The sequence below is a fragment of the Urocampus carinirostris genome, chromosome 1 (genome assembly GCF_059441175.1).
Source record: "Urocampus carinirostris isolate Australia breed hairy pipefish chromosome 1, RoL_Ucar_1.0, whole genome shotgun sequence".
Classification (NCBI taxonomy): domain Eukaryota; kingdom Metazoa; phylum Chordata; class Actinopteri; order Syngnathiformes; family Syngnathidae; genus Urocampus; species Urocampus carinirostris.
Genome location: NC_142349.1, coordinates 24,581,894 through 24,598,755, shown reverse-complemented (window position 1 = coordinate 24,598,755; position 16,862 = coordinate 24,581,894). Strand labels below are relative to the sequence as shown.

Here is a 16,862-nt window from a genome sequence, read left to right as displayed (position 1 = left end):
TATTAAATTGCATATAACGCGGACCCATAATTTTATTAAGAATCGGTATACACATTGTTTAAATATTTTTCAGCTCAAACTAAGCATTGAAAGTGACAAAAGTGTTTGAATACATGTAGCCACGGTTCAAATAATTTATTGATAACTAAAGCACAATACCAACACAACATTTACTATGCATTTATTTCCTGTTTTTCAATTATCAGATACACCAAAGAGTTGTACTTGTGCTTTCTTCTTCCATTCTCTAACATTTGTCTCTGGTACCGTGAATAAAAATAGTCTGATACTGAGATGAAATCTAATGCGTGTTACACACAAAGAAATGCAGTACTCCTTCCTGTGCAAACTACAGATTTTAATTCAAACGCACCACCTCAAACAAATTTACTCTGCAATATAATAAGTACCCACCTCAAAACGTTTTCTCATCAGATCTATATAATTCAAGCAAGGTACCCTTTCTGAAGTTGAGAGATTTTCATGACTACAAAACGGCCGCTACTGTTTTCTGACTGCCTAAGAACATCCTACTCGAGTTTAAAACCAAAAAACAAGTAAATACCGGCTTTACTAGTGAGTTGAATTCTGGCTATAGACAATGATTTACAACACCGAGTGTAGTACTGCACAATAAGCAACCATCGCAAAAGAATTTATCAAGGACATTGTCAAATGATTGAGTGAAAGACAGTGTCTTCTAAGCATCTTACTTCCTCGTGGGAATGACGGCATTTGAAAATAATAGGTGCCCCCTGACACTTTTCCTCCGTATCTAACATCATCTCTCATGTGCCGACCACAACCACTGGGAGCAATCAGAGCAGTCACGTCTGAACTGCAATAAGAGCCCTTTTCCCTCCCTCTGTTCGTCCTTTTTCTTCTCATTCTGCACCCTCCTCCTGTCTGCATCTGGGCAAAGGCCGGCCACACTCCCAGAGCCAGGGGCCCACATGTACAAAATTAGCTCATCTCTGCCTCTGGGTAATTACACTAGTGAGATTATAAGTTTGGTGTTTGTCAGTGACGTCACTGGGCCGGACAAGTACGGGGGCGTGGCCTACAAGGATGGAGCCCCAGTGTTTATTAGAGCGAGCGACACAGCCGCCTGGAGTTTCCATTTGAGATCATCTGGTTTCTACATTCCTGCCATGCATCAGGGTCCAAAGCCATCCGGAAGAGGTTCATGGAACCCATTTAGGGAGTTCTCGACTAGTATATTTAGTACTCAAAACTACAAAATCCTTTGGCTCTAAAAGGGCTCCTTATTCCCATCCCAAATGTCACCACTCGTGACCAGATAGACAAAAAGTAGGTCCTTTGAACATTTCAACATAAGCAGACAAACTTCCTGAGATGATTGAGATAAGATAACGTGATTACAACTGTAGTCTGGAGGTCGATAAATACGGTCTAATTGAAATTTTATCCGGTAGTTGTTTTGAGACCCTGAAGCGATATTGAATAGTGACTTGGCAGTGTGACAATTGAGTCATCAGACCTTTTTAACCATTCAGATTTGCCTACCTACCACTCACCCAATCAAATTGCTCAGAGTGGTCTGCGGGCATTTTGGGTGTTGTCCGTGGGTTTTCATCACAAAGTATCTCAACAGCGAACATACATACTTTAAGGAGCTTCTGTTTAAAGACTTTCTTAGCGACATACTGCCAAAATGGGATATGTTGGTCAGACACCCTGATTGTTGGCTGTAGTTAAGTATGTGCCCTATATACACTGGCCTGAACCATGATGTTCTTCAGTGATACTATGAAAAAGACCCATATAGTGATACTGCTGCTTCACATGTACTAAAACCGATGTGGAACCGTATGACTTTGGATTTCCGCAGAGTAAAGTATTGTCGTCAATTTTTTTTCTCCGAGCCATATGTACTCGTGAAAAAAGCCATACACGGCTGGCGGGCCGTAGGTCCCTGACCCCTGATCAAAAGGCAGTATGGTTGGACTTAAATATACATAAGTATTTATTTTTTCACTTAAGGTTTTTCTATTGAAGAGCAGAAGAACCTAGTTAATTTTCGATCACATAAACCACACCGTGTCATCCGGGATTGGAGTAACACTATAGCGGGTATTTCAAGAATCAATGACCTTAACTAGTGTAAAGCAATAGATGTTGTGATCATGTACCTCTTTGCTCTCAATCAACAATAAATTAGCAATGGAATAAATACAGCCCCCCACAGACATGAACCGTCTCGTCCAGGGTAACGGCCATGATTGGCTCTTCATCCCTCTTAAGATGACTCATCCCACACACACTGTGTGGCGACTGCAAGGGGACGGTTTTCATTGAGAATTTTAAAGACATGAACATTTTAAAGTGCACAGTGGAATGGCGCCAGCTTCATCGGCAAAGTTTAACTGTTACAAGCAGATTAATCTAAAGTAAAAAGCTGGAATGTGCACACAGAAAAGACAAAACTCTAACAGAAGAAAGAAGACCAAAGAAGGCAGACAAAAGGGAGATCAAAGCAGAAGGTAAAATGGAGAAAATCAGCGAGGTGGAGCATTAAATCCATCTGAGGGTGTATTTGCAGTAAACAAAATTCCTAAATCCTTGTGAGAGTAGTTCCCTCTAATATGGTTTTCAAGAGGAATCGACTTTGGAATAATGATTTAAAAACACACGCTCTGTTGAAAAGCCATGATGATCTTGATTTACAGTAATATCTGGTCAACATGTAAAATGTTCAAGTACACCAAACCAAACATTCTAATCGACTTTGAGGACTCACTAGTTGAATTTAAGTGTGTATTTCTTTTTGGGAAAATTCCCAAAAGGTTTAGGACGAAACGAGTCAACAGTTTGCCATGCTCACACTGTATCCTCTATTGTTAGTTTACTATGGAAATGTGTTACAATTGAGTAGAACTGTCTTTATTTTCAATTATTACAATGTAGTTTACAATTGCATTAGAAGTGGCACTCCAAAATAACCATCTAATAAAATACTTTTGAAAAATCAGGAAAATGGGAGTTTTAGGATTACGCTGCTGATTATTATTGCTTAATAATCAGCAGCGTTATGCATAATAATGACAAGGTGTGTTTTGAAAAAGACCCATATAGTGCATTTATCCTCATCCAAAATGTGACCATTTTAATGCCGTAGATAAAATCAACTCTTAAAACATAGTGACAAATCATTTTTGGTTTCGGCACTCACTCTATTAACATTGTATGTATGTCCAAAATGTCAGGGTGATCATCTATGAAAAAGGCAAAACTGAAAATATTAGTTCCCCTTTTCAATTGTATCCGCATCTGTCATTTATTGGGCAAGTTGGCTAGCTAACAAAATATCTTTTAAAAATGCCCAGAAATTTTGACCCCATTTCAATGAGACAAAGCTGACAAAAATCATCTGAAGACACTGATATTAAGCTCTAAGCAGACAACACTTGCCTATGCCCCACCAATTTCTTACCTCCATAGTGGCTTGGTGAAAAAAAATACTGTATTAGACCGGAATAGATTAATGAAAAAGCACAAGTAGTTTAAAAAATCCTAGACTTTGCGATAATTTATCCATCAAAGGTATGTCAGATTTTTGCAACAAGAAACTAGATTATTTTCTTTAACAAATAAGGTAATAAAAAAGGAGATTTTACTTTAAAATGAATATGCAAGCTACCGTAAAGATGACCAATATGGACCAGGGCACAAACAATAAAACACAAGCATTTTGAGAACATAAACAAAGACACTATTGTCTTGGGGCTGTTTGCGCTCGCTTCTCTGTGGCCTTTTTCAGCTTCCGTTTGATCTCCATCGTATGACTCTGACAAAAGTCTGCAAAATCCTACAACAACAACAGTAGAAATTGTATTGTGTTATCCTGTCTGCTTGTCTCCCGGAACTTCCCAATATGTTTTATTGGCATTTGTGGGCATCGTATTCTTGCCATGAGTCACTAAGATTCTCCTCATTCTCTCTTCCTCCTCACCCTCCTCTGCTGGCATTCCAGTTTAGAATGTGGTGTTCCTAAAAAGCCTTGAGGGGTTTTCACACTCATTCAGCACAATGTAACGAAGAAGCTGAGGTGAAGACGAAGTGAAGATGGAATGTCAAAATGACCATAACAGAACTCAAAAGCCTCGAAGTAAACCAGTCTGATCATGGTGAACCCAAATACTTTCAAGAGAGGAAAATGATCATTTCAAAGTAGATACTGTAGTCGTCTAATGGCCAAAACAGGGTCTTACGTTAACATTGGCTGTGACTGTGTCAGACCATTAGGGGTTTGGCGATTCAGGGCGGATCCAAACAAGAGTTATTTTCAGGGCAAAGCCAAATTAACAGTTGTTGCCTTTAGGAATCATGGACGTATGGAATGTGGAGCAGTAGTAGACAATAAACAATGGCATTTACTGCACAGATATCTTCACTAAATGTTTGGTTTCTTAAAAATGAAAAACATTTATGAATCAGTTGCCAACAGCTGTCACCATATGGGTCACTCAAATCAAAAACAAGAAGTCGTAATTTTCAAAATAAAAAAACATTTCGATCAATATTTAAAAACTGACTTGGATTTTACTATTTCACACACAGTAGAAAAACCTGAATCTTCAAAAATAACTTAAGTACGATGAACATTTCTTATAGATAAAACTAAATTACAAATTCTGAAAAATATCATTTTAGATCACGCACCATGGTGGCAGAATGGTGAGCACGTTAGCCTCCTAGTTTAGAGGTCCCAGGTTCAATTCCAGCTACTGAATGAATAAAAGAAATCAGGGTAAATTCAGGGCCATTGTGACTTAATAATATCATAATCGCGCTTGTCACTGTATGTTGTCTCTGAAATGATTGTAATACATGCATAATCATGAGATTACCAACACATGCTTAAGAGCCCATTGTTGAGTGAAATCTCAATGCAACCTGAATAAAAGCACAGAATTGTGGTCACCTCAGTCGCATGGTCCCTCCTCATTACCCCTAAAAAGAACATTAGTTTAGAACGAAGAAAACACTTAGTTAACCCACGTAGATTTATTCATTGATGTATTGATTAATGGCTAGATACATAGTAATTGATTTTAGTTTTTGTTATTTTGATTTTATAACTCTCTCTCTCCCTCATATATAGTCTCAAACAGTCTCAAAGTAGATACATTTCTGAACTGACAATCCTCACCAGGGTTCCAGGACTTCTTAAGCCTCTTTTACACTCTGAACTGGTCATCAGCCAATTGCAAGACCCACATCGACAACCAAACATTCACACTCGCAATTAGGACAATATTGGAAGTCAATTAATCTACCATACATGTTCCTGGAAATTCAGAGTGCAAGTAGAAAACCATGCAGTTATGGGAAGACAATATTTGCTCCTTTTGAAGAAGTCCTGAACTCAAATGTAACCCTTTAACACAGTTTTTACAGTTTGGATCAGAAGAACCTTCATCTAGAACACATGCAATTTAACACACTTACACAGTATCAACCGCCAAGTCCAAGCTCCCCTACAAGACCAAACCTGTCCTGTTTTGCAGAATGTATCATATCACATCATCTTTCAAGCACGTTGGCATTGGGAAGGAGTGAGGTAAGGTGCATTTATTTAGTCACATTACTTTTACAAGACTTAAAAAAAGCGTAAAGAGTCTTGTTTTCTAATGAATCGATCCGCCGTCGTTGGTAGCTTTGCGGAGCCGTGCAGCAGTAATAATAGTCACCCGTTACGAGTCAACAAGGTTGATGACGAATGATGTCTTTTGATACGACCGCAACGCCAGCTGGTGTCAAGGACAACCTCTCGCAAACACCGCAGACCAAGGACAATAAAAGAGCTGCAAACATACTGACTGTGTACATGCTCAATGTCCACAAATAATACCCATCAATTCAATACAATATTTTGTGTTTTAGTGACTTGTGGAGTTGGTTCTTTTATTGAAGCAGCCATCCAAACAGTCCCAGGCAAGTTGGATCAATAGATGCTTTTTGCATCCAGGCGTTGGCTGGCAGGGCGTGGCTGCGCTGATGCTGCAGAGAAGCACAGACGATGGGAAACCAGAAAGTGCATTTATGGGCATCTCAATACAGAACCTCTATCTCAGGAGAGTTTCACCAAGCAACATGAAATTCAGTAGGTATGTTTGTCGTTAGGACTCCGTCATAAAGGTGGCAAGATGCCCTATTCAAAAAGTAACTCAATATTTTGATATGAAAGGTTGAAAATCTGGCCAATTTGCTTACCAATGATTAAAACATTGACGGATGTCCAAATCAGGAATTACTATTATACTTTACGTCAAGCGACTGTTGTCCTTCAGTAAACAATTGTTCAGCAGTACAAATTATTGACCGATGCCCACTTTCAATCACATTTGGTTCATGATTGCCAAAATTCAAGGACATGTTTAACTTTACCAATTACGGTTTCAGTCAACCGACATATTGGAAAAAGAATGTAACTAAAAAAATAAATTGTTAGGGAAATTCAACAGAGTAATTAGTGCAATTTCAATGAAATTGAAACAAAACATCTTGGTCACAATAAGGCTAAGTCACATATTTTTAATAATGATGAATGGTATGTGTAAAGATGTGTGTGTTTTTACACGACTGACAAGTGTAAAAACGTTTTCGCGCTTTTGCACCTCTGTCCATTTCCCTCCATAACAATACATTTACATCCCTGCACAAGACAACAGGTGTGTATGCCTCTGTGAGAGTGTCATAACACTTGTAACATTAACAGGTAAAGTTGTAAAAAAAAAAGAACATAATAAGCAATATTCAAAGTCAAACTTCACCATGTTTTGTGTGAAAAGCAAGGCAAAGAACCGCTATATTTCTGGTCTCTGTATTAATTTTTGTCTGGAGTTGTTGTTGGGAGTGTATATGTTTCGAGCTTCAAAGTAAACTAGAATGACATTACTCTGAATAAGAAGACAATTGTTCAATCAGACGATAAAGTTACAGAATTTGGACAACAAAACGGACCCATAATCTTCCTAAAATAAACCAGATTGCCAGAATGGTATCCTACGGGAAATAAAATATTTAACAAATGAATCAGTGTCCCTCCAGTGTACTAACATCCCCCGAATAGAATGAAACTGTCACTTAAGTGTACAAGACGGTCCATGAAGTGGATCAGAGTAAAAATTGGTCAAACCGTCCTGAATGTTGACAGTAATGTTGCAACAGTAGAGCAAAATGTATGGGACCAATGAAAATAGTATGTTTATGTGCAGTCACTCTGGCGACATCGGAGACGAAAATCACCATAGCAACAGTGTGTTGTGATGGGGCGGGCGAACAACCATCACCACAACTGTATAACTAGTGTGGGCTTTTTTTCTAAAATGTGAGAAACCCACAAAAGAGAACATTAAATAGCCTTGGGGGAAATGAGCAGAAGACACGTAGATTGGATGGAAAACATTTTCCTTCTGAAGTAATTACTTAACGGAAGAGAAAGGTGGTTTAAATTAGATGCTGTAAAGCAGGGGTCTCCAAATGGTTTCCTGTGAAGGTCACATAAGTTTTCCCTATTCTGATGAGGGGCCGGGTTTTATGTAGTGCCCCGCCCCCTCAAGGACAAGTATAAAAAATAACATTTGAAATGAGAACAAAAATGGTTCTACCGTCCAAAATTATGTGCAAGATTCTTAATCACTCTTACCAAGTGACAATTTAGACCTGTCATCAACCTGCCACACATATTTTGTGTGGGCGGAAATCAACACAGGCACGGGGAAAACATGCCAACTCCGTACAGGGAGGCTGTAGCTGGTTTTGGACCTGGGACCGCTGAACTTTGTGTCTGACATGCTAACCACTCAGCCGCTGTGCCACCCTCACATGTTGCAATGACAATAAATTATATTTTAGGCATTTCATCCATCCGTTATCTGCACTGCTTATCTTCAGTAGGGTTGCGGGAGTGTTGGAGCCCATCTCAGCTGTCCTCAGGCAGTGGGCAGAGGACCCCTGAACTGGTTGCCAGCCAGTCGCAGGGCACACAGAGACAGACGACTCACTCATTTACACTTAGAACAATTTGGACCGGCCAATTAACCTAACATTCATGTTTTTGGAATGTAGGAGGAAATCGGAGTGCTAACCCACGCAAGCACAAGGAGAACATACGAACTATGCACAGGAAAGCTGGTAGCTGTATTCGAACCCACGACTTCGGAACTGTGCTGCGGACACGCTAACCACTCAGCTGCCGTGCTACCCTCTATTCTAGGCGTCGCAAGTGGCAAATGTATTTTTTATTTTATTTTTATTTTGAAATGCACAACGAAATTGACATTTGTTTCTGGCACCATGACTAAATATAATGTAATGATGAGATAGGACACAATGCCTTTTCACATGTCGTTAGTATCACTGGTCGTCCAGGGGTAAGAGTTTGAAACTCTCACTCCAACGACTCGGGTTTGAAATTCGTTACAACCAACAAACACATACCAGGACTTTAAGTTATCCATGAAGGTTACAACTTGTATGGGTCAAGATGTTCTTTGGTATTGTTCAGGGGGATGGACCAAATGTGGACCTCCCGCGGGCCAGAGTCACAAAACGACTTAAAGAACTCGGGTGTTCCGTTTTAGTTATAAAATTTGTTTTGTTGTCATTCCAGGGGCAGCGAAGCCAACAAGGCGATCTTATGTTGTTGAGTGCATCGCTCACACTTTTCCCATCTTGTCATTTGATGTGACGTCATCACAGCCCTCTAACATTCGGGGTGGTCATTTATTCTGGAACTTCTTATTTGTCATCGCGTCAACAAATCGTCCCAAACGTAATGTAGCGAGGCTCTCGTCGCCTCGCTTCACCGTATCCCGATTTGGGACGTCCCGTTCGGACGGACAGGCAGCCAAACTGAGCCGAGCCCAGTCCGCCCTTCCCGACCATCAGCATCCAGCTTCGGACAAAAGAGTCGCTCAGATCCCCTGGGTTCCTCCGACCGACGCTGCGTTCAAATGTCGTCGGACTTCGTGCTATTTGGCGCCCAAAATACTTGGTCCAAAAATCCCCAACACACAATAGTTACGGCTACGTGTTTAGGTAATCGGCTTATAAAGCCTGTTCGGCACACTCCCACCGCCACCTCCACACAGTCCCCCTCAATGCACAACAACACAAGGCGGCGTGGCGTTCACTTACATGCAGCTCGGAGGAGTAGGGAGGTATTCCAACAAGGCAGAAGGCAACTCCATTCATTGGGCGGCGAAGGGTTACGGACCGCGGCCACGAGAGAGGCTCGATGTCCACGGGGGTCTTCCTGATAACTTGAAGAATGTCGGCTTGTTATCCTGCTTCCTTCGTGTCCACCCCCCAACTCCACCACCGTCACTTCTACTACTACTTCCCCGGGACAAGTCCTACTGTGCGTATAACAGGGCAAGCAGCCCCCTCCATTCCATGCCCTGCCACCCGCCCCTCCTTCTTCTTCACGACTTTTTTCTTCCCCTCCTTCGGTTGTTCGACAAATCCATCAAGCCAGCGGCAATGGAAAAGGCGGCCGGAAATCACGTTATCTGCCTTTCAAAGTAAAGCGTCATTTCCCGAAAAATCGTTCTGAACTAATACAGTACAGTATACAGTACTGTAAGTGTTAGTGTATTAAAACTCCACTGAATCAAGGTAATACAAAACTAATATTCCTAATAGCAAGAATATTTTTTTTTATCCAACTCTTCATGCCAGCAGGTGGTAATCCGTGTCAAACGTTTATAAATAATTCAACACCTCAACCCTCACCCGCTACAGCACCATTGTCTAACTCATGGCCTACGGGCCAAATGTGGCCTACCGCATAATTTTATGTGGCCCGAGAGACAATACTGTGAGAAGCACAAGAGAAAAACGGCTGCATTTTGTCAAACAATGACTCGCACTTTTAAACCTTATACTTTGTAAGCAATTGGCACCTCTGGTTAGTGGGTCCATTTTGACCTGGGGTCTTACTCAGTCCTAACCACCAAAAAGTATCGCTCAATATAGTCAATATTATATGCTGACAAATGTTATATGTATCAATAACCATATATTGTCATTGCAATGTGATTTTATGGCCACTGAGAAGCATCAGTCATTACATTTTAAAACCTTAAACGGATCACTGGAGAACCCAACACCACATAGGGGTTAAATGTGTCCAATAACCACTGCATGTCGCCCAAGCCAGGCACCTCTTGCAAATCACGCACTGTAGTAGACTACTACCGTAATCATCAACCAGAGAACATTGAGGAAATCCATCACAATGTTATTTAACTTAAAATAAAAGTTACAGACGCCCTGTTTAAGGCAATATGATAATTACAAAATCAAAAAATACTGTAGCATCTGGGTGTCTTTGCAGGAGTTTAAATAAGCTTTTTCTCCTTTCTATAATGTACAAGAAATCCAACAGCAAAGTTCCCATAAGCAGGTAAACATTTTCATAAAAAATTAAATAAAAATAAACCAGAAAGCCATTTAAATCATTGAATCAATCATTTCAATTAGTGTATTTTTGTCACTTTTCAGTCTGCATGAGTTCCCCCCCTGGGAGTAAATAAACTGTCATGGAAATTAATTTAATTGTTTTGCAAAGTTCATCACTACAATAGATTCAATCTTAGAGAAGGAAACAAAATTTTGAGGGAAAAAAACCTCAATAATCGTTTTTTAATCAAATCTTACATCATAAGAATTATAATTTAATTACAAACTTACAAAAAGACCCAAAAGTCCTCCAGCTAATGCGTATTTTTTATGCCATTAATTTACTACCCTGGACCCTGTGTTTTTTTCCTACCATGTGCCCTTGAGCTAAAATTAGTTTGAGCTAAAATTAGTTTGCTATAAACCGTGGAGAGGAATGTATAGAAAATACTATACACAGTACATATTGGTAATATTCAACATGTGTAGCTGGTGTCACATTAACTTCCTCGTAGGATCCCTAAACCACTAAGGTCGTAGGGGCACCATTTCCTGTGGTGTGTCTTGGGCAAGTACATCCTAGTGACGCCCATCCCTCTCCAGGACAACATATGTTTCCACCTGGTCTCAAACTTGGACCTTTCACGTGTTAGGCGGATGTGCTAACCATTGCCCTACGGAAACACTACAATTTTGAAGGTGTCAAATGATAAAATGGCATTTAACCAAGCTACATCCTGTATGACTCTGTCATATTCCGTTATTCGTGGTGTTTTAGAATGAGATTTACACATTTGAAGGAACATGCCGAGGAGGCCAGTGTAACCACCTTATCCTATTGAGACCATTTCAGACACTAATCCAAACTGACTCCAAAATAAGAGTGCAAAAGCAAAAAGCTTTTAGGATTGAATGCAGTTTAGTTATAGTAGCGATTCTGTCCTTCAGAACAAATGTTGCATCAACAAGGCACAACATGAAAAGCAAAACTTTTACACAATTCAGTTGATGCAGGTCATTTGCTGACACATAGCCTAAAGCTTGAAATGCAATTTGATTTTCAAACCATAACTTCAATGCGATGAGACACATACTATGCGTCAGATCCCCTCCAGAAGGTGGTCGCCCTCTACCCTTGCTGAGAGGGGGCCAGTAAGTAATCCCGCGCTCATCCGGTGTCCCTGAACAGCATCTGAGCATTTAGATGCTCCACCACACGCTTCCCTCTGCTGGCAAATACTCACGCAGTAAAACAATCAAGTAGAACCCTAATATTACGTGAAGGAGATACTGTATGGAGGAGGAAGGTTGGACGGCCATGGTAGTAAAGTCAAATACAAGAACTAGTGAATCCCAAAGATCCGCAGGTTCTATAGCGTTCTCCATTCGGGCCCCGGTGCTGTGGAATGCTCTTCCCCCTGAGATTCGATCTGCAACCTCAGTGGAAATGTTTCAATCTAAGCTTAAAACACACTTTTATTCTATAGCATAAGAATAACCTATATTTTATGTTGACAATATCTGTGTATTATTTGCCCTCATGTATGTTTTAGATCAGGGGATGGTGTCATAATAGTCTGTAGTATGCAATAATCTGAGGTCTGTGCAGCCCTTTGAGACTCTTTGTGATTAAGGGCTACACAAATAAACATGATTTGACTTACAAGAAATGATAGACAATAAACATTACATTGCATTTAGAATATCCATCTATCCATTATCTGCACAGCTTATCCTCAGTAGGGTCGCAGGGGTGCTGGAGCCCATCCCAGCTATCTTCGGGCTGTGGGCAAGGGACACCCCCAACTGGTTGCCAGCCAGTTGCAGGGCACACAGAGACAAACAACTCATTTGCTTATTCACACCTAGGGACAACTTGGATCGGCCAATTAACCTGACATGCATGTTTTGGGAATCTGGGAGGTAACCGGAGTTCTTCGAGGAAACCCACGCAAGCATGGGAAGAACATGCAAATCTTGCACAAGAAGGCTGGTAGTTCGATCCCATGACATAAGAACTGTGCTGCAGATGCACTAACCACTCCTCCGCTGTGCCACCCTCATTTAGAATATAAATGGATTTAAATATAATATCCCAACTTGAAATAAAGTTTTAAAATTACCCTCTATATTCAAAATAAACAAGTCAAATCAGATATTTTCTACAATACAGTGAACCCTCGTTTATCGCGTGGATTATGATCCTCCCAAAAAATCAGTACGTTAGAAATCTTGTTTTAATTTTTTTTATACAATTCATTATTTTCTCATACGTTAAAAACAAAGAACAAACCCTCTCTACAGACCCAAGCATTCGTTTAACAAAACTACTGTATACTGCAACCGTGTACCTTTATTTTTTTCATAAAAAAATGTACATCTTGGGCACTGATTAGCCAATCAGAATGCAGCACACAATAATTCATAGGAATCTTTGAAGCAGCAAGGGATTACTGTAATACGTGGTATTTGCCCCCTTTGTCTAAGAAAAAACGTTCTGATTAACATCGAGCAAGTGTGATATAATTTCCACTCGACATAACCCTGCGAAATAGCCTCGCTTTAGGAGGATAAATTAAGTTGGATTTTGGTGTTTAACCCAATATAGTAGGGTTGTTCAATTTCTCACTTTTTTAAACAAGAAAAAATAGTTATTCAACTCTTGTGTCACGGTTGCCCATTGCCTCCAATTAGCCCCGCCCGTTTGGCGCCAGCTACGGCTCGTTGACTGATTGGTTTCCCTCCTATTTAAGCTCAGTGCTCTCACTCACCCTTTGTTAGTCCGTCAACGAACCTCTGCACCCGCAAGACGTGTGTTTTGACTCTGTCCGGTATCCTGCTTGTGTAGCCTTCCCGGTATCAATCCGGTCTATCTCGCCCAGTTTGATATCTGACTCCAGTCTCTAGTGTTTGGTATCGATCCCGTCTGTCTTGTCCTGTAAGATACCTTAAAACAATCTCCAGTATCGGGTATCGTTCCCGTCTATCTTGTCCTGTTTAATATCGAACTTCAGTCTCTAGTGTCTGGTATCGATCCCGTCTGTCTCATCCTGTCTGATATCTATCTCCAGTCTCCTGTATCTGATATCAATCCTGTCTGTCCTGTCCGGTATCGACCCCGTCGGTCCAGTATATACCCTGGTCATCCTGAAAGGGGGATACCACTTGTGAGGTCCCTTCTCAAGGTTTCTCTTTTTCCTCGCACTGAGGTTTTGAGTTGTTCCTTGCCCGCATGTTGGTTTAAGATAAGGTAATTGTGTCATTGTAATCCTGTGCAGTCCTTTGAGACATTTTTGTGATTAAGGGCTATATAAATAAATTTGACTTGACTTGACTTGACTTTATGCTCGTGTATCTGATATCGATCCTGTCTGTCCCGTCCTGTCCGGTATCATCCCCATCTGTCTGGTATCTGCTTGTGTAACTGGTATCGATCTCGTCGGCCTCGGGCTTCCTGTTGTACCACGCCAGACTTCTGCCTTACTTCTTCCGCCCAGCGATCGCCGAATCACTGGCGTTTGTCTTAACGTGCATGACTGCCCCATTCCCGTAGAATAAAACTTGTGTGAGAAACATTACGCATCTTGGTCCTCCTCCTGTTATGGTTCTGACATCTAGAGTAGTCATCAATAGGATAGCAAATATTAGTACTGTATCGTGTTGGGAACTTGAAGCCTCAGGAAAAAACAAATATCTTTTCAAAAATACCGATAAGTCTCAACTCATTATTTAATCAATTTATCATGATACAACATTCACAATATTTCTAGGTCCCGATTTTAAAACAAGAATTACAGGGTAGCTGATACGGTCATCTGCTATGGTCGCATGTACAAATTCCCTGATAAAACTGGTATTGGCAATGATACCGATAGTTGTTATCAGTGAGCCCCAATCCATACATCATAGAAGACTGTTTGATGTGAAATTCAAATGATACATACATTAACAACAATTTAATGAGTATAGTTAAGATTATCTTACGTGGTTTTTAACACTTTTTAATCAACTGAAATTCCTTCTCAGTGTCAAATGAATTTAACAGGGAGGTTTTTCTGTACACTGATGGGATTTCCCCTTTTTTTTGGCAGTATGCCAATTCCAGTGACTTTTTAGAAATATGTTTATGGGAGTGACATTCCAGAGTATTCCTCCTTTCCTATAAAGGGCATCTGTTACTAGAAATACTGTAACACCAAATCCTCTGAAAACTCCCCTTTCCGCTCGCCTTTCTTGTGAGAATAAAAATAAAGACTGAACGGGGATTGAGTCATCTTTCCAGGAGCAGCGCCGGCACTTTCCTGCCGCCGCACCTTGCAAGTTCCGCTTCCTGTCCGCTCCACGCCGTCACTTCCTGCGGTCACAATGAAAGCGTTTGTCCAGTAAGGGTGGGCGGATCCATCCAAGTACTTGGATCAGCTTTATACTACTGTGCTTGGATCGATACTGCGCTCTACCATTAATATTTTCAAAGCGCCAGTATTCTGCGTAGATAGCGCAGCCATTGTCTCTTTCACTCTCTTTTGCGCACACCAACCCACTGAAACTCCTTAAGTCTATGCACACTTTTATGAATACAGTAATCCCTCGGTTATCACGATTAATGTGGACCTGAACACCCTTCCCCCCCGTGGATGGTCTTGATTGTCATTATACAAAAGTACAACTAAAATTCGCGCAAACGCCCATCTCGATGTTATTTGATATAAAATAGGAGTCTTTGTTTAAAGCGAATAAATCACACTTACTTGGATTTCCTAGCCTGTGTCGCTTTGTGTACTCTCATAAAAACTTTATTTGTCATTGTGCTCATCCTAAGAGCCAAGAAGAGATCCGCAGGTTCGAGAGCGTTCTCCATCCGGGCCCCAGTGCTGTGGAATGCTCTTCCCCATGAGATTCTATCTGCAACCTCAGTGGAAATGTTTAAATCTAAGCTTTTAACATACTTCTACTGTATAACATATGAATAACCTATATTTTGTGTTGATAATATGTGTATTATTTGCCCTCATGTAGGTTTTAGATCAGGGGATGGTGTCATAATACTCTGTAGTTTGCAATAGTCTTTGATCTGTGCAGCCCTTTGAGATTCTTTGTGATTAAGGGCTATACGAATAAACATGACTTGACTTGACATGTCCAACATTCAAATCCCTGGCTACATTTTTCTGTACTTGCTTTTTTGAAATACATTTTATAGTGAACGGTAAATTAGCTCTTTTTATCAATCAAATTCTATGGCGTAAAATACATCTGAAGTAACCCTATTGCACATTGTTTAAATGCAAATGGCCAAATTTAGTGCTTAAGAAGATATTACCTTGCTATTACTCTATTTTTTGGAAATTATTATATGTCTTAGTATATTTTGTGTGTTTAGAAACCAATTAGAAATGGTCCCTTTAAAAACAAACAGACCAAGAATCTAAGCCCTAAGCCTTAACCCCTAACGCTAACCCTAAAATGAACCGGCCTATGTTATCTATTTTCCTCACGTATTGCCGAGGTATCAGATTTAAGACTCTCTGTTTGCATATACAAAAAAATAAATATATCAAACAACTTTTTCTTTCCACTCCGGCCGGGCCCCTGTGCAAAATCTTTTCAAACTGCGTCTTAAAAGTTGTCCCACCCGACCTTTAAGCGGAGTATAATTCTGATGAGTTAACAAGTGGTGTACGACTCCTCTTGTGGTAAATGTAAGATTCACTTATTCATTATGGTTCGTTTTATGTCATATTTTGCATTCCTTTGCGTTTATTCTTTTATAATAATTTGTTTTCTTCAATATTATATGGGTATTGTTTTCAAACAATGCAAGAATTGTACTATACTATCAGTGTTTTTTAAAATATTATTAGGGTTTAAGGCCAAAGGATAAAATCTTCCGTGTCCTACTTGTAATAATGTGAGGGAAGGGCATTGCTGTATTTTATTGCTGATTATTACAGTGACAGTCATACTGTCGAATATGATATTGCAAAATGAAATCATATTTTATAAAACAAAGAACTTATGATACAGGAAGATGAAAAGAACACATTATATACTCGCTTACAACTCGTTTTGGAATAATATTATCCCCAACTCACTGAAGACGCAACGGGCTGCAGTTGCAATGATCGCCACACGAGGGCGAAAGATAGATCTACTAAAAAGAGATGACTATCAGGGAAACCGTTATTTCTTATGGATAAATAAAATATTAGGACTGACATACAAGTAATCGTTTTTTTTTCATGATAAAATAGGAAAATTAGTAAGATGCAAGAAACAACTGAATGCTGTCTGATAGGGTAACAATTTCCATATCACATAAATGTATTAACATTGATGAAAATAAATGCATCTTTACTGTAAATGAAATAACAATATATTTTAAAAAGCCCTTAAAAGAATAACATATTTTTAAAAAGTTAATATTAGGAATG

General features: G+C 39.9%; 1 protein-coding gene across 3 annotated transcripts in view; it reads right to left on the bottom strand.

Annotated features, from left to right (window-relative positions):
• The window catches only part of arhgap23a (Rho GTPase activating protein 23a), a 94,331-nt gene that overhangs the window by 65,296 nt on the left and 12,173 nt on the right, over positions 1-16,862 (bottom strand). Inside the window, exon 1 of one of the 3 annotated variants that reach the window (XM_088331492.1) lies at positions 9,166-9,440. The exons of the other annotated variants lie outside the window; for them this stretch is intronic. Coding sequence (XP_088187618.1) covers positions 9,166-9,222 — 57 coding nt within the window. The 5' untranslated portion in view covers positions 9,223-9,440. Of the gene's footprint in view, positions 1-9,165; positions 9,441-16,862 lie in introns of those variants that run through there. 3 annotated transcript variants of the gene reach the window in all.